This window comes from Phoca vitulina, unplaced genomic scaffold (assembly GCF_004348235.1).
Source record: "Phoca vitulina isolate PV1807 unplaced genomic scaffold, GSC_HSeal_1.0 scaffold21, whole genome shotgun sequence".
Lineage (NCBI taxonomy): Eukaryota > Metazoa > Chordata > Mammalia > Carnivora > Phocidae > Phoca > Phoca vitulina.
In genome coordinates this window covers 22,013,194-22,032,104 of record NW_022589724.1, presented here as the reverse complement: position 1 = coordinate 22,032,104, position 18,911 = coordinate 22,013,194, and the positions used below count along the sequence as shown (strand labels likewise).

Sequence of the window (18,911 nt, the reverse complement as noted above, 5' to 3'; positions counted from 1 at the left end):
TAATTTAGGTAAGGTGCAGAGTATAGCTTCTGCTACAGTTAATGATGTTTAATTATCATATAATCTTTTTTGTCTTAGTACTCTGAATTTCAAATGATGGCTTATAAAATACAAACAGGGATGAGAAAAACTGGAAGATAAGATAGATAGATGGTTGCCCAGAATGGGATTGCCATGAGGCTATGAAAGCTATTTTAGTAATATGCTTCCTTTACTTTAAAATTTGTCTTTCTAAACTACATTTTTACTGCTTTTAATAACTTAATTTTTTGGTTTGCTTGACAACTAATGAATGAGTGGCTAATTAGTATTCACTTTAAAGAACCTATCCATGATCCGTGTGCTTAAAATGAAGACTGGATTTCAACAGGGATATTGGAATCATTTTGTTTGTTTTAGGCAAGGGCAAACGGATTAAAATCATGTGTAATTGTCCTCCGCATTCTGCGTGATTTGTGCAACAGAGTTCCCACATGGGCACCATTAAAAGGATGGGTAAGTACTTATGGTTAAAAGCAAGTTCTGTAGCCATAGTCAGAGGAAATCCTGTAGAAATTACTTGTTACTGTAAAATGGCTACATTCTGAGTTAGGTGTGCATTATCTATTCTCTAGAAAAAAATTGTACATCTTTTTATATACTTTTTTTACGTATATAACCTGTCTCTTCTACCTCATCATATTCATATTACAGAGCCTGAGATATTTTTCTGACAAAAAGGTTCTATACCTGTTAGAAGTGACTGTCTTCTTGCACTTTACTCTGTACTGATGGTTGATTACTATTCACCTACTGCCCGTGAAAGCCTCCTTAACTGGCACATTTCTCTTTCAGGGCTACTTCCATTTAAAATAAAAATTACCTGATATACCTGTATATGGCTCCCATATCCTCTTTTTCTTTATCTTTGAGTGTAGACACTTTGATATAAGTTTGTTTTAGTAAGTAAAGTCGGGCAAATAGTACACTTGACACAATTTTGGACGTCGTTTATAATGTATATTGCAAAACTTATTTCATTTGGAAATTATTATGCTTGGCCCAATCAAGACCACAGTGAAGAACGTTATAAAACAAATAAAGCTGTAAGGGTCATTTTAGATTAATCTAACAATTATTACTTTGATATAGTACATGAGGTTTTAGTTTATTTAGTTTATTAACTATGGAGATTTGGTCTTTCGTTTATTCTAATTGCAGTACTTGGGACAGGCTGTCTGAAGTGAAGTTGTAGGTGGTGTGAGTGCTTCCTAGGTTAAGTAGGAGATAGGTGGGCTGGGTTTGAACATTGATTAGTTAATTAGCTATTACTAACGTAGACGAAAGCTTGTTAAATCCTTGTTAAATCAACTAGGTGACCACAGTTTCTTAAGTGATCCTTTCAGGGTAACCAAAAACAAAGTTTTTGTAACAAAATGTCTTCTGAATATGTTACCTCAAAAATGATTGATTTAAAAACTCTGGCTGGGATAAAAGTTGATAATCAAGCAGGAAAAATTTAGTTGGGCCCTAAATATTAAATTGACTTTCACCTTTTTGGCCTCCATTGTAGTTAGAAATGTCAGCTCACATTTAACTGGAATCCTTTTAACACTTGGTGCATGTACTAATTTGTAATTTAATATCTTCTAGCCACTAGAGCTTATATGTGAAAAGTCTATAGGTACTTGTAATAGACCTTTGGGCGCTGGGGAGGCCTTGAGACGAGTAATGGAGTGTTTGGCATCTGGAATACTACTTCCTGGTAAGGGTTTCAAACTCTGGAGGCAGAAGAATCAGAAACATTTCATTTTAGTTTATTTTTCTGAATATGTGCTAAATTTGTCCTCTGCACAGGAAAATGATGCGTAGGTGTTGTTTTGCTTGGAATGTTAGCAACTAGAATGTTTGAATGTTGGAAAAGTGCTATAAAACTCTCTCTTTCAATAACTGTAATTTATGTTTTATATGTACTAACATAAAAGGTACTAATAAGATATTGTGTCTGCTATGAATTTGCTTTACCTAGAGCTCTGAATTTGAAAATGTAGATGTTTGGTTAAAATGTATGAAGTTCATTCTGTTTGCAGTCTGGTGTTTAATTTGGAAAAATTAAATTTGGTCTTATTTTACATATGTAATCCCTTTAAAGATCTGGGATGGTTCATCATGCTGTTTCTAAATTGTCAGAGTAAGACCCAATTTTGTCCTTAGATACGCAAGTGACTTCCAGTAAAATAAGGACATTTAAGTGTTAACATATTGAAAATGAGAGAGTCCTTTTTATTCCATTTAATTGAGCAGACTTTTAACCTAGTTCCTCAGTTTTTGTTTTTGTTTTTCTTTTTCTCTCCATTCTTTTCTCTCTTTTGTGTTAGTTCATGGAATTCTAAACTCAGTTCTAAGTGGTGCCTGTGTTTTTCTTTTGCCTTTGCCAAAGGGGGTCCTGGTCTACATGATCCTTGTGAGCGAGACCCAACAGATGCTCTCAGCTATATGACCATCCAGCAAAAAGAAGATATTACCCACAGCGCACAGGTAAAAGATGGGACATGTCACAATGATCTGTTTAGAGAAAGATCATATCTTCATTTTCTGAATCATTCCATTTAAACACTTTTTTTCTTGTCTGTTATTAGGGACTTTTGCCATCATAAGCATAACATTTAATGAATGTCTTTTTAGTTACATGTACTAAAGGCGTTATGAATGGCCATTGAAATTTGAATAAATAAATCTTTTGTTCTTTAGCATGCACTCAGACTATCAGCCTTTGGCCAGATTTATAAAGTGCTGGAGATGGACCCCCTTCCATCTAGTAAGCCTTTTCAGAAATATTCCTGGTCAGTTACTGATAAAGAAGGTGAGTGTTTTATTGGGGGTGGACGTGGGCAGTGGTGGAAATGGTCATGGACTGCATCTCTTGTTAGAGTGGAGCGAACTTTATTGTTAATCCAAGTTGTGTATTGCTTTTCTTCCTGACTTTCTTCTCTTCTCTTTCATCGGTAACATCAGCTTACTACCGTTTATTCTTAGTAGTGACAAACTCACTTAGCTACATTGGCCAGATTCCAATCTATCCAGTTTACTGAACAGATTTAGAGACCACACTTTGAGAACTGGTGGTCGAAGGGGAAAAGATGAGCCATAAGCTGAGAATAGATGTTATCATAGTCACTGACCAGTTAGATCTTTGTCATGCTTGGAAGTGTTACGTAACTAAGAAAGAGATCTAGAGGAGGAGAAAAGTATACTGGAAAATTCAGAACTATTGCATTTGACCTAGTCTGTCTGAACTCACAGTTTCAACAGACAGAGCACAGGCTTTGGGGTCAGTATGACCTCGGTTGGTTCCCGTCAAAGCTCCACTACTTACTAGCTTTAGGCCTTGAGCAATGGGTTCATCTCTCTCTGTGGGGATATAACCCCCACTTTATTGGCTGATGTCAGATTAAAATGCCTAACTCAGTGCCTGGATTACAGCAGATACTCCGACGTGAATCACTTACTCACCTCATTGTGCACAGTACATGTTTTCCCCCCTTCCCTTATCTCCTCTTATGCTAGAAAGTGGGATGTTTAACATAAGTTATTCTTCACCTGGGACTCAGCCCATCTCCCACAATGGATATTATTCTAATAATTTTTATATGACAAAAATAGTGCGATGGCTCAATCTATTTATTTAGATGACAGAATTCCAGTGGGTTAACAGACTTTTCAGGGAGTCCACAAAACCAAAACTATTTCATAATAATACTAAGGTTTTTTTTTTTTTTTGTCTTTTCCATTCTTTGTCTCATGAGTGTACAGTTTTCATGTGATAGCATTATCACTCTGGCTAATGGAATGTTTTTTTGTGTAATCCTATATTAAAATTGTTTTAATTTCTAATATGATAAATATTGATATTACCCAAAAAACAAAGCTCTTTGAGTGTTCAGTAATTTTTTAAGAGGATAAAGTGGTCCTGAGATTAAAAATTTGAGGGGTGCCTGGGTGGCACAGTCAGTTGAGTGTCTGCCTTCAGCTCAGGTCATGATTCCAGGACCCTGGGATCGAGCCTCGTGTCGGGCTCCCTGCTCAGTGGGGAGCCTGCTTCTCCTTCTCCCTCTGCCATTCTCCCTGCTCATACTCTCTCTCTCTCTCAAGTAAATAAAATCTTTAAAAAATAAAAAATAGGGGCGCCTGGGTGGCTCAGTTGGTTAAGCGACTGCCTTCGGCTCAGGTCATGATCCTGGAGTCCCTGGATCGAGTCCTGCATCGGGCTCCCTGCTCGGCAGGGAGCCTGCTTCTCCCTCTGACCCTCCCCCTTCTCATGTGCTCTCTCTCTCATTCTCTCTGTCTCAAATAAATAAATAAAATCTTTTAAAAAAAAAAAAAATAAATAAATAAAAAAATAAAAAATAAAATAGGGGCATCTGGATGGCTCAGTTGTTGGGCGCCTTTGGCTCGGGTCATGATCCCCGGGTCCTGGGGTCGAGCCCCGCATCAGGCTCCCTGCTCAGCGGGAAGCCTGCTTCTCCCTCTCCCACTCCTCCTGCTTGTGTTCCCTCTCTCGCTGTCTCTCTCTCTCTGTCAAATAAATAAATAAAATCTTTAAAATAAAATAAAAATTTGAGAATCACTGCCTAACTTCTCAGGGATAAGGAATTCTCCAGATCCTACTATATAGCTTAAAAACTGATGCTCAATAAGTATTTGTGGAATGAAAGCCACCTTATTCCAGAGGGTGCTCACACAGCAGCAAAGATTTTGGGGGCGGGGGGCAAAGATTTTTTGAAAAGGATTCACATAGCCATGTGACATTAAGCACTGTCTGTGGATTGAATAAAATTTTCAAATATTTATAGAGATTCTTGTGATTAGTATAGAAAAAATTTGTTTGAATCATTGAATTCATAGCAGCTCTTTTGGTTTTTTTATATTTTCTTTCACTAGAAGAAAAAGTATATCTACTGTAGTGTGGCTTAGGTTTTTTTTGTTGTTGTTGTTGTTTAACTTTAAGTTAGGGAACTGTTGATCTGTCAATTTATAGCTTAAAAAAGAACCAGACTGTCAGTGTTTCCATTCAAGCACTATCAGTTACTGGCTGCATGAGCTGGGCAAGTCACTTACCCATCTGTGCCTTAGCTATAGGAGGAGGGGACCATGGCCATTGCCTCCAGACCCTGTGGCATTCTTCCTCATATCTTCATGTTTTTAGCACCTAGCTTCCTGACGTTGGCATTTAAACTTTATTCTTGTAATTCTTGGTGATTTCATTATGCACTCAGATGATTTTTTCCCCCAAAATTTTGACTTCTTAATTCCTTGGTTTCTTCTTCCGCAAATATTTTGTCTTCTATCCTACTTCAGTTACCCATACTTTGAATGTACCCTAGACCTGCCTTGAGTAACTCTACCCTCTCCATAATCTTATTTTTAAGAATCCCACTTCTAACTGCCTCTTGTCATCATTCTCTATTACCCTTACTCCAGTTCTTGAGCCTCACCACTGATTCTGTTACCTTTTCATAGTCTCTCACCTTCTTCATGTTCTCTCTTCTGTCCCTTCTCTGATTGTATTCCATGGTCCATCATCATGATCACTCCCTAGCACATGCCTTCACTTCCTCGATCCTCTGTTTCTGGCACAATTCTAACTCTGGGAAAATCCAATTCTGCACCTAGACCAGGCTGTTGAACATCGTTGGAGGAAAAATACAATCATCTTGACTTTTCCCTTTAGGTCTCAGGTGTAAATAACCTTAAGTAGACCCTTTGTGTTGTCTAGCAATCCTTCTGTAAGTTCTGGAGTTCTCCAGTTTTTGTAGATAACTGTTTTACACCTTTTCTCATTTCATACTTCCTCTTCCAACACTTCACTCTCATCTGATGATCTTGTTTGCTCAAAGGATTCATGTATTTGGATAAACTCCCTTGACTGTGATAGACTATCCAGGCTCTTAAGACCAATCTTTCTACTTGTCTACAAGTGGACATTATTCCAGCAGTTCTCTCTTTTCTCACCAGCATCAACTCCTCCCTTCCTACTGGATCATTCTCATCACCATAAAAACTTGCTGTAATGCCTCCCATTTGAACGATGAAACCAGGGGCGCCTGGGTGGCTCAGTTGGTTAAGCATCTGCTTTCAGCTCAGGTTATGATCTCAGGGTCCTGGGATTGAGCCCTACATTGGGCTCTCTGCTCAGCAGCAGTCTGCTTCTTCCTCTCCCTCCCCTGGCTTGTGCTCTCTCCCCCTACCTCAAATAAATAAATAAAATCTTAAAAAAAAAAAAAATTGAAAGATGAAACCAAACTCCCTCCCCCCCCCCAATTCTGCAGTTCCCTCCAACAGAGTCCCATTCTCTCCTCCCCTTTATAAGCAGTACTTTTGGAAAGAGTGGCCTATTCTTTCTCCTTTTCTTCACTTTCAAAAGAACTTACTCTAATCAGGCTTTCTTCCTCACCACTCTACCAAAGTCTTTGTTGTGACTTTCATGTTACTGCCCTCAGCAGTTAGTTTTCAGTCCTCATCTGAGCCGACTAGCCACATTTGATGCAGATGAACACTTTTTTTTCTCCCAAATTTTGTTATAGTATGTATACAGAAAAGTATAAAACGTATCATTTAGAAAATAATGATTAAAAAATTACATGCAGTCACCATCCTTAAGAAACATTGTTAGCTTCTCAGAAAGTATCTGTTTATCTCTCCATATCACCTCCCTGCCCCATGAACTACTAACCATTCCTGACTTTCTGATAATCATTTCCTTGATTTTCTTTATAGCTTTTCCACCTGAGTATGCTTTCCTAAACAATGTGATATTGCCTAGAATTTTATAGAAAGGGAATCAAACTAAGTTTAATCTTCTGTGATTGGCTTCTTTCTCTCCAGCATTGTTTGGGATACATTCATGTTGCTGCATATAGCTAATGTTTATTCATTTTAGTAGCTACATAGTATCCATTATGAATGTACTACAGCTTATCCATCTACTTTTGCAGGACACTTGGAGTCTTTTCATTTTTTGGCATCCACCTGCAATATTGTTATGAGCATTTTTATGTGTGGCTCCTGGGGTGTATATCCAGGATTTAGTGTAGGCTAGCATGTGATCTAGTAAATAGTTATATATATCAGTTTATACTTTGACCAGCAGTGTGTAAAAAGTTCTTGGTGCCCTGTATCCTCAGCAGCATTTGTCATTGTCACACACTTTTTCTGACATGAAATACTTCTTCTCATTTGACTTCTAGGTCATTACTTTCTCTTGTTTCTTCTAGCCACACAGCCCTCTCCTCAGCTTTGTTGGCTTTTCCCCATCTTCCTGATTTCTGAATATTTGAGTGTCCCAGGGTGCAATCCTCAGACTATTTATCTTTATTTACACCCACTCTTTAGGTGACCTCATTTAGTCCCTTGTCATGAAATATACATATCTCTACTACCAGTCCTAGCCACCAGCCTCTGACTGCAGACCCAGATATCCAGAGGCCTCTTCAGTGCCTCCACATGGATGTCTAAGAGACATCTCAAACCTCAGATGTCTAAATCCAAATTCCTGTCCTTAACCCTGCCTCTGGTCTGCTCTTTCCATAGTTACCCCTGTCCCAGTCATTGGAAACTCTGTCTATGTGCTCAGGTCAGACACCTTCACCCTTTGAATCCTCTCTTTCACTTTGATCCAGACCAACGGCACACCCTGTCTATTTAACTTTCCAAAATATGTCCAGAATTCAGCTATTTCTTTAGCTCCTTCACTGCTGTCATCCTGGCCTACACTGTCATCGCCTCTTACCCGGATTATTGCAGTTGTCTTTCCTGTCTGGTCTTCCTACTTCTGCCATTGCCCCTGTTGTCTGTTCTCAGCAAAGCTGCAGTTCTATTTTTTTTCTTTCTTCTTATCTGGAAATAATTACAGATTCACAGGAAGTTGCAGAGATAGTACAGAGAGGTCCCATGTTCCCTTCACCCAGTTTCTCCCAGGTTACATCTTACATAACTATAGTACACTATCAAAACCAAGAAATTGATATTGATACATTTTATGCCCTTTTTATCACATGTGTAGATTTGTATAACCAGCATCATAATCAAGTTGCAGAACTATTTCACTACCACCAAGATCTCTCTCATTTTGCCCCTTTGTAGCCACACCCACTCCTCTCCCTTCAGCTGTCCCCAAGCCCTGGAGACCATGCATTTTTCTCAATCTCTTTGATTTTATTATTTCAAGGATTTTATATAAATGGAGTTATACCACATGTGATCTTTTGAGAGTGCCTCCCTCCCCCAGCGTAATTCCCTTGTGGTCCGTCCAGGTTGTTGTGTGTGTCTGTAGTTCCTTCCTTTTTACTCTTGAGTAGTAGTCTATGGCATGGATTAGCCAGAGTTCGTTTAACCATGGACCTGTTGTAGGACATCAATTGTTTGCTTCCAGTTTCGGGCTATTACAAATAAAACTGCTACAAATGATCCTTGTGTAGGTTTTTATGAACAGTTCACAAAAACACAAATTTTTGTTTGTTAGATTGGCCAGCAGTTTTCCTTTGTTGTAATGTTTTGTCAAGTTTTGGCTCTAAGGTTATGCTGGCCTTACAAAGTGAGCTGGGAAGTGTCCCTTCTTTTTCTTTTCCTTGGAAGAATTTGTATAAAATTGATGTTATTTCTTCCTTAAATGTTTGGAAGAATTTATCAGCAAAGCCTTTTGGGCATGTGGTTTTCTTTGTGGGAAGGTTTTAAATTATGGATCTAATTTCCTTAATAGGGAAAGGGCTGTTATCTTCTTACCAGAGTTTTGGTAAATTGTGTTTTTCTAGGAATTTGTTCATTTTACCCAAATTTAAAAATAGTTTATAAGATCTTATTTTTGGGGGGGCGCCTGGGTGGCTCAGATGGTTAAGCGTCTGCCTTTGGCTCAGGTCATGATTCCAGGGTCCTGGGATCGAGCCCCACATCTGGCTCCTGGCTCAGCAGGGAGCCTGCTTCTCCCTCTCCCTCTGCCTCTGCCCCTGCTCATGCTCTCTTCCTGTATCTCTGTGTCTCAAATGAATAAATAAAATCTTAAAAAAAAAATCTTATTTTTTTATTGTCTGCAGTATCTTTGGTGATGTGCTCTTGTGTACATTTTATACCTCCTTTTTTCCCTGATCACTCTCATTAGAGGTTTATCAGTTTTATGAGTCTTTTAAAAAAAAATCAGCTTTGGGGGCTCCTGGGTGGCTCAGTCGGTTGAGCATCTGACTCTTGGTTTGGGCTCAGGTCATGATCTCCACATTGTGAGATCAAGCCCCAGTCGGGCTCTGTGCTCAGCAGGGTGTCTGCTTGAGATTCTCTCCCTCTCCCTCTGCCCCTCCCTCCGCTTGCACCTGTATACTCTTTCTAAAATAAATAAATCGGTCTTTAAAAAAAATCAACTTTGGCTTTGTTGATCATCTTCTGGTATATGCTTATATTCTATTTCATTGACCTGTGCTCTTTGTTTTTCCTCACTACCTTCTTTGGGTTTTATTTGCTGGGTTTTTTTTTTTTTTTTTTTTAACTTTTTGAGATAGCTGGATACATTATTAATTTCTTTCGGTCTCTTATTATATATACTACTAAGGCTATAAATTTTCCATTTTAAGCCCAGATTTATGTGCATTACACTCTTTTTTAAGATTTATTTATTTTAGAGCGTGTGTGAGTGTATGGGGAGGGGCAAAGGGAGAGGGAGAGAGAGAATCTCAAGCAGACTCCCCACTGAGCCTAGAGCGGATGCAGGGCTTGATCTCAAGATCCTGAGATCTTGACCTGAGCTGAAATCAAGAGTTGGATGCTTAACCGATTGAACTACCCAGGCACCCTGTGTTACGCTCTCTCTCTCTCTTTTTTTTTAAGATTATTTACTTCAGAGAGAGTGAGAGAGAGCACAGAGGGAGAGGGAGAAGTAGACTCCCCACTGAGCATGGAGCCCAATGTGGGGCTCAACGTGGGGCTCCATCCCAGGACCCTGAGATCATGACCTGAGCCGAAGGCAGACGCCCAACCGACTGAGCCATCCAGGCGCCCCTACACTCTTTTGACATGAGTATTTTCATTCTTGCTTAGTTAAAACTATTTTTTGTTTTCCCTTGTTAGCAGCTCTTTGACATATGAGCCATTTAGATGTCATCGCTTTATTTCCAGACAAATGAGGATTTTCTAGTTATCTCTTTATTTTATATGAGTTCTTGCTTATTCTGCGATCTGAGAACATACTTTTTATGATTTCTGTCCTTGGATATTTCTTGAGACTTATTTTATGGCCCCGTACATGGTTTTTGTAAATGATTCATACTCTGAAAAAAAAGAGAAACTTTTTAAAGTTTCAGATTTTCTGCCAGAAATTCTTCTTGTTGTCTTTTTTTTTTTTTTTTTTTTAACATTCTGATCATTCTTTTTAATAAAGTGCGTTTTTGAAAGGTCAATCATTTGGGTCCTTTTGGGTCTGTTTCTGTTGTCTGCTCTGTCCCTTGATTTTTGATCACATTATCTTGTCTTCTCATGTACTTAGTTATTATGAGTGCTGGACACTTTAAATGAACAGTTGTAGAGAATTAAAAACCTAGGGTAATGATATCTTGGAGGATTTACATTTGTTTCTGGGCAATGGTTAGTGGAATTGGTGATCCTGGATCATTTGAATGCAATCAAGGATTAAGATGGGCTCGAGTCCATGTGAGATCCAGACTATTTCTACTTTATTTACTTCTAGTGTATGACATTGCAGAGGCCCAGCCCCCAGTGTGGGGGATTCAACAGGCCTTCTTTGCTTGGTGAACTTTTTTTTTTTTTTTTTTTTTTTTTGAACTTCAGTTTTTGACCCCTGAGTCCTGAGTGCCTGCTAAAAGTTACTCTGTCCAGTTCTTAGTGGCTTCTCTTGGATTTGGAAGACGCACCTAGGGGAAATATGGCCTCTAGTGCAGGGTTTCCATTATCTCCCATATCTTGACTCCACAGTTCTTTAGTGTCCGGGAATAGATATTTTTTCTACCTTTTCTCCAGCTTTTCTAGTTGCTTTTCTGAGGAAGGCTTTTTGAATTTACTTACTTCTCATACTGAATAGTGGAACTTAAGTATTTTGTAAAAGTTCCTCTGGTGAATTGGTGGCAGCTAGGGTTGACAGTTACTGCCCCTCCTCATCTTCTGTAATCATCCCCTTCTTGTTTAGGCTACTCCAACCACTCAGGCCTTTGTGGTGTTTCTTAGCATATTCCTATCTTAAGACCTTTGTATTTGCTGTTCTCTCTGCCTGGGGTTCTTCTCCAAATCTCTGAATGGCTCACTCTGTTATTTTCATCAGGTCTTCATCAGAGGGTCACCTTATCTGTGATACCTCTCTGACCCTGCTGATGAGCACCACATATAAAATAGCAACACCTCCACCCCCTCAAGCCTCTTATTTTTCTCCCATTTTGCTGACCATCTTATGATATATAATTAGTTTCCACCACTATGCATAAACTCTTTGAGACATTGTTTTGTTCTGTTACATGTCCAGCCCCTAAAATTGTCCTGCTCAATTAGGGGCATCTGGGTGGCTCAGTCAGTTGGGTGTCTGACTCTTGATTTCGGCTCAGGTCATGATCTCAGGGTCATGAGATCAAGCCCCTCATTGGCTCAGCACTGGGAGTGGAGCCTGCTTAAGATTCTCTCTCTCTCTCCCTCTCCTCCTCCCTCCCCGCTCTCTCTCTCTCTCTTTTTTTAAAAGATTTTATTTATTTATTTGACAGAGAGAGAGAGAGTGAGAGAGGGAACACAAGCAGGGGGAGTGGGAGAGGGAGAAGCAGGCTTCCCGCTGAGCGGGGAGCCCGATGTGGGGCTCGATCCCAGGACCCTGGGATCATGACCTGAGCCAAAGGCAGACGCTTAACGACTGAGCCACCCAGGTGCCCCTCGCTCTCTCTCTTTAAAAAAAAAAAAAAAAAAAGGAAAGAAAGAAAACTCAATATTTATTGTTGAATGAATATAAGAATGAAATTATGATAAAAGTAATCAAAAACTAATGATGTAATGAATGGTGACTAATATAAAATTTAAAAAATTATGATAAAAGTACAGGCTTCATAGGTGCTTGTGAGGATTGAATAAGTTAATACATTTAAGTGAAGACATTTACAGTTAAGGTATTAAGCACAGTGCCAAGCATATGGTAAACTCATATTATTCAAAATTGTTGCCTCTCAAATGATCACTTCTCATTTCTAGATATTATAGAGATTGAAAACTACTTGCTTTTTGTAAAGCAAGCCTTTTTTTTTTTTTTTTTTGCTCACATTACTATTATGATTAACACCAGATTTTACAACCCTGCGGCTGGGATGGTAGACTGAAGCTTAATCCATGGAACTCTCTTTATGTAGCTGCAGGATTAGAGAATAGATCTGTGTGTTTAAGCCAGCTTGTGATTTCCAGGCAATCAGGAAGCAGCTTTTAATGTAACTTAATGAGTGGGAGAGTGATTGAATAGACATCATTCCTTTTTAACTTTTATCTTGTAAGAATTCCATTCTGGGAGACTGGCACACTCAGTTTTATGTAATGCAAGTGAAATATGATACTAAGCAGATAAAAGCAAATATTGTTTTTGTTGAAGAGAGAGAGCATCAAGATTGATTGACCTGAGTGGTAAGTATTGACTCAAGCAAATGCTGAAGGCAGTGTTTACCACAAGGGACAGTAAATCTTGATGATCAGAGAATATATAGTTAATCTCAGTATTATTACAGAGTTTCACCAGAAGTATCTAGAAATCTTGTGGAATGAATCTGTTGCATATAACTTTCCTTTTGGAAAAACCCAACAACGAACTTTTAAGTTGAAGACACAGAGTTCTTTAGAGTCCTTACACATATTGATGAGCTTTTCCCTGATTGTTTTTAAATTGGACAGCCAAGTTCCTCCCTTATACCTGACAATGTTATTAGCTGGCTGCTTTATTCAAGAAATTGATTGATAATCAGTTCAGTTAGTTTTTGTTCCATAACCATTATATATCCTTTATAAGTCTTATGCTAGATAGTTTATAAGATACAAGACAAGGAGAAAGTATCTTTGATGTTCATCGAGTTTAGGGGAAAGACAAGATCTCTATATTTGAAGTAGGCAGAGGCACAATTCTACATGTGACACCTGGTTTCTGATAACATAGAAATTATTTTAGAAAGTTGAGATGAAGGAAAGTTGAAGAAGATGAACTGTAAATAAGATCTTTTTTTTAAAGTTTTTATTTTAATTCCAGTTAATGTACAGTGTTATATTAGTTTTAGGTATCAAATATAATGATTCAACAGTTCCATACATTACCTGGTGCTCTTCATGACAAGTGCACTCCTTAGTCCCCATCATATATTTACTCAACCCCTCACCCCCCTCCCTTCTGGTAACCATCAGTTTGATCTCTTTCTTTCTTTCTTTCTTTTTTTTTTTTAAAGATTTTATTTATTTGACACAGAGAGAGCACAAGCGGGGGGGTGGGGAGTGGCAGGCAGAGGGAGAGGGAGAAGCAGGCTCCCCGCCGAGCAGGGAGCCCAATGCAGGACTCGATCCCAGGACCCCGGGATCATGACCTGAGCCGAAGGCAGTCGCTTAACCATCTGAGCCACCCAGGCGCCCAGTTTGTTCTCTTTCTTAATCTCTCTTTTTTCCCTTTGCTCGTTTGTTTTGTTTCTTAAATTCCACATATGAGTGAAATCATATGGTATTTGTCTTTCTCTGACTGACTTTTTTGCTTAGCATTATACTTTCTGGCTCCACCCATGTCATTGCAAATGGTAAGATTTCATTCTTTTTTTTATGACTGAATAGTATTCCATTACACACACACACACACACACACACACACACGCAGGATACATATATATAAAATAAAGAATGAGATATACATATTTATATTCACACACACACATACACACCACATCTTTATCTGTTCATCTATTGATGTGCACTTGGGCTGTTTCTTTATCTTGGCTGTTGTAAATCAAACTGCTGTAAACATCAGTGTGCGTGTATCCCTTTGAATTAGTGTTATTGTATTCTTTGGGTAACCCAGTATCATGATTGCTGGATCATAGGGTAGTTCTATAACTTTTTGAAGAACCTCCATACTGTTTTTCACAGTGACTGCATGAGTTTGCATTCCCACCAGTGGTGCAGAGGGTTCCTTTCTCTCCACATTTTCACCAAAACTTGTTGTTTCTTGTGTTTTTGATTTTAGCCATACTGATAGGTGTGTGGTGAGATCTCATTGTGGTTTTGATATGCATTTCCCTGATGATGAGTGATGTTGAGCATCTTTTCATGTGTCTGTTGGCCATCTGTATGTCTTCTTTGGAGAAATGTCTTCTGTCCTTTTTTTTTTTTTTTTTAAGTAATCTCTACACCCAATATGGGGCTTGGACTCACAACCCTGAGATCGAGTCTCATGCTCCACCAACTGAGCTAATCAGGCACCCCTGCCCATTTTTAAATTGGATTATTTGGTTTTTGGGTGTTGAGTTGTGTTAGTTCTTTATATATTTTGGATACTAACCCTTTATCAGATATGTCATTTGCAAATATCTTCTCCCATTCCATAGGTTGCCTTTTAGTTTTGTTATTTCTTTTACTGTGCAGAAGCTTTTTATTTTAATATAGTCCCAATAGTTTATTTTTGTTTTTCTTTCCCTTGCCTCAGGAGACATATTTAGGAAAAAGTTGCTATGGCTGATGTCAAAGAGGTTATTGCCTGTGTTCTCTTCTAGGATTTTTATGGTTTAAGGTCTCACATTTAGTTCTTTAATCCATTTTGAATTTATTTGTATGTATGGTGTAAGAAAGTGGTCCAGTTTCTTTCTTTTGCATGTGGCTGTTCAGTTTTCCCAACACCATTTGTTAAAGAGACTCTTCTTTTCCCATTGTATATTCTTTCCTGCTTTGTTGAAGATTAATTGACCATATAGGTGTGGGTTTATTTCTGGGTTTTCTATTCTGTTCCATTGATCTGTGTGTTTATTTTTGTGCCAGTACCAGATTATTTTGATTATGTAAATAAAATCTTGAGTAGGATTTGAGTAGGCAGACAAAAGAATGGTTTGTAGTGTGAGAAATAGAATTCCAAAAGCGTAAGATTTTAATATGTGCGCTTAAAAAATTTATACAAATAATAAATGTTAAATTATAGACATATCTGAAAAGACATAAATAAAAATAAATCCTTCCCCCAGAGATAACTACCTTTAACATTTTGTTATATATCTTTCTAGACTTTTTCCTGTTCATGTATATACAGGTGTGAAAAATGCAAAGATGGGGCGCCTGGGTGGCTCAGTTGTTAAGCGTCTGCCTTCGGCTCAGGCCATGATCCCAGGGTCCTGGGATTGAGCCTCATACTGGGCTCCCTGCTCAGTGGGAAGCCTGCTTCTCCATCTCCCACTCCCCCTGTTTGTGTTCCCTCTCTTGCTGTCTCTCTCTCTCTGTCAAATAAATAAATAAAATCTTAAAAAAAAAAAAAAATGCAAAGATATTTGTGCAAATGTTTATCAGTACATATAAATAAATAGTAAAATAAATATTGATATAAAGGGGTAGTATTAAATTGTTTCATAAAGATTCATTTAAACATTTTTGCTATTATAAGATTATATATATGGTAATTTAATTGATCAGTGAAAGTACTATGGTCTTTGTGATTCCTAAGATTTTCCTTCCTGAACATATTAGATACATATGGTGGAGTATATTATTAGCTACATTTGGTGGAGTAAGTAGACACATTGTTTTGACTGATAATGAATCTCTTATAATTTTTTTAGGTGCTGGGTCTTCAGCTCTGAAGAGGCCATTTGAAGATGGATTAGGGGATGATAAAGATCCCAATAAGAAGATGAAACGAAACTTAAGGAAAAGTATATAAAATCTTTCTTCTTAGAGATGTGAACTAGAAAAGATTTGTAGTCTCAGACAGGAAAATAAAAATTACAAATTGAAGAATTTGATTGATTTGAATTGGAGTTTTAAGAATATAGCTTAACTGAGAAATTGATGATTGGATAATTTTCTTTTTTTTTCAGTCTTCATTGCTTCAGATATATTAGTATTGACAAACTAAAATTGATGTTATAGATATAATAATTGACATCACTTGTACAGTAGTGTTAGTATAATTAAAGTGATTTTACAGTTATGAAGTGAAATTAATTTGTATATGTGTTTTCAAATTCTTGTTTTTTAAAGCCTGGTGAATTTATAGTGGTCACTCAGAACCTACAGATGCATAGATTAAAAGCAAAATAGTTTAATTTCTGATCTCATTCTTTTTGTTTTGTTTTATTTTTGGTTTTGTTTTAAACAGTTCTGGATAGTAAAGCAATAGACCTTATGAATGCACTAATGAGGCTAAATCAGATCAGACCTGGGCTTCAATATAAGCTTTTGTCTCAGTCTGGCCCTGTCCACGCCCCAGTCTTCACAATGTCTGTAGATGTGGACGGTACAACATATGAAGCCTCAGGGCCATCCAAGAAAACAGCAAAACTTCATGTAGCAGTGAAGGTACAGTATTGCATTTATTTAGCAGGGCTTTGTTATTTTATGTTGTAAATAAGGTGCTTATTTTTCTAAAATAAATTAACAGACTTTTTAAAGATTTTAATGATAATGACAAAGATTTTTGTCACCTCTGGATTACAGAATTTTTCTTTTTTCATTATAAAATAATATGTATATTCCAAATAAAATTTGGAAAATGCAGAGGAAAGTAAAGACATAAAAAATATGGGGCAGATCATTAATATTTATATATAGTATGTTTGTTTAGGTTGAGCTCACAGAGTGTATGTAATTTATCCTCTGATTTTTTTTTCATTTACTATGTCATCAGTGTTTTCTCAGGTTATTAAAATCCTCACAAATAATTTTTAATGACCAAATGATTAACATGATATGGATATACTATTATTTGTTTAGACATTTTACTATTCATTGAATATTTTGCTGTTTGCAGACTTTGCCAGTCATAAATAAATTTAATTATTATCTTCTTGCATATGGTGCTTTTCTGTATTTCACATTATTTCCGTAGGGAATAAGGTCCAGGATCGAACCAACCAAACATGCATGTAGGTTTGTAGAAAGTCCCTAAATCCTGCAATTTTTCCATGAGTACATTTGCCCTCTTGTAGACAAATGTGAAAATGTCAAAGATCGTGTAGACTAAAGATCAATTTTAATTTAAGAAAAGTTCTATTATGTAACAGTATGGCATAAGACAGAATTGGTCTGTTTTCATGATCATTCCATTTGTAAGTATTATTAATAAAGATGTGAACATTGTCCTAGATTCTAAGGATATAGCAGTGAACAAAACAAAGCCCTTGGCCTCCTGGAGCTTGCATTCTAGTGTGGAAAGGATTGGAGACAGACAACAAATATACAAATGAATAAATTCTAAGGCAGGTAGTAATAAGCACAATGTAGGAAAATAATAACTAAACTGTAAACATATAAAACAACATTTATGTTGTGTCTTGTTTACAAAAGGGGTACTTCAAGTATGATGAAATAGTGTGAGTTTAAAATGAGGCAGAAAAAATGAAGAATGAGGGGAAAAAATGAATCCAGGAATAAAGCTAAAAATACGGTTCAGTAACTTAGCCCCATAATGTATGCTGAGAATGAGTCACAAATTAAGATCTCAGTTTTCTAGAATCTGACTCAAAAAGCTTATAAAATATCCCTTCATAGTGACATAAGAACAGACAGTTGATTATAAGAGTCATAGTTGTTTTGGTATACAGATCAAATGGACATTCTCCTTGAGTGGGTCTTCATAAAAAAGGATTGCAGTGACATCCTTAAACATCATGTGTGATGCAGTGAAAATTTGTGGGTTGTTTGTTATGATTGCCTTTAATGTAAGCTAGTGGCCTCATACCAACTTGTAATTCAGTAAAATTTGGGGAGTAAGAACAGTGGGAGATTTTGTAATATGACAGGATTTAGATGCTATTTGTTCTCATAATTACTATTAACATTTTGGTATGTATTTTTCCAAGCCTTTTTTTTTAAACCTGCAGTTCCAAAATCCATAAAGCACTGAAAATGAAAAATAATTCCTGAAGTTTGATGAAAACTCACTTGATGGGAAAACCTGACCTGAATTGTTGTAGAACTACTTTTAGTCTTTATTATTCCATTTCGTGTGAATATTTCATATGTTCCTTTGCACAAACATGGGGTAGCACCTGAACTCAACTGGGGATTTGGAAAATATATAGTAAATATTTTGTATTAGCTTTCTAAACTCTGAAAAACTATGAATTCTCGAAACAGTCTGGCCCCAAGAGTTTTAGATTAGGAGTGGTGGGACCTACATAGTGGGAATACAAAATATATAATTAAAACAAGTATTATTTTTGTTCATCTAAGAATATGAGGGTTTTTTTTTTTATAGTTATCACAAAGATTGTTCTCCTTTTTAGTGATGGCCTAATATTTTTTTATTATCAATCTACCATAATGTAACTGATCTTTTAGATTTAGATGCTGCCAGTTGGTTGCTTTACATCTTTTTAAACTAGTCTAATTATCCCTTAAGATATATGTTAGGGGCACCTGGCTGGCTCTGGTCGGTAGAACATGCGACTCTTAATCCTCAGGGTCGTGAGTTCAAGCCCCGTGTTGGGTGTAGAGCTTACATTAAAAAAACAAAAGTAACAAGTAAAGACAAATTCTAGAAATGAAATTTGATCAAGAAGAGGGCACATTTGAATGATCCATTAATTCATTAAATAGGTATTGGGCTTCCTATTATATGTCAGGCATATATTGCCAAACTGCCATCTATATACAAGTTTCAGGTTCTGTTTTACAAATGAATTTGAGAGTGTTTTATATCTGACATGAAAGTAGGTCCCACTAGATAAAAATCCTTAGATTTCTTA

The 18,911-nt window shown here is 37.2% G+C and overlaps 1 protein-coding gene across 4 annotated transcripts in view; it reads left to right on the top strand.

Moving 5' to 3' along the window:
* The window catches only part of STRBP (spermatid perinuclear RNA binding protein), a 132,275-nt gene that overhangs the window by 89,254 nt on the left and 24,110 nt on the right, over positions 1-18,911 (top strand). For all 4 annotated transcript variants that reach the window (XM_032418611.1, XM_032418610.1, XM_032418608.1 and 1 more), the window contains exons 7-12: positions 400-495; positions 1,633-1,744; positions 2,420-2,517; positions 2,731-2,842; positions 15,783-15,875; positions 16,322-16,521. In XM_032418611.1, the coding sequence (XP_032274502.1) occupies positions 400-495; positions 1,633-1,744; positions 2,420-2,517; positions 2,731-2,842; positions 15,783-15,875; positions 16,322-16,521 (711 nt within the window). The remainder of the gene's footprint in view (positions 1-399; positions 496-1,632; positions 1,745-2,419; positions 2,518-2,730; positions 2,843-15,782; positions 15,876-16,321; positions 16,522-18,911) is intronic.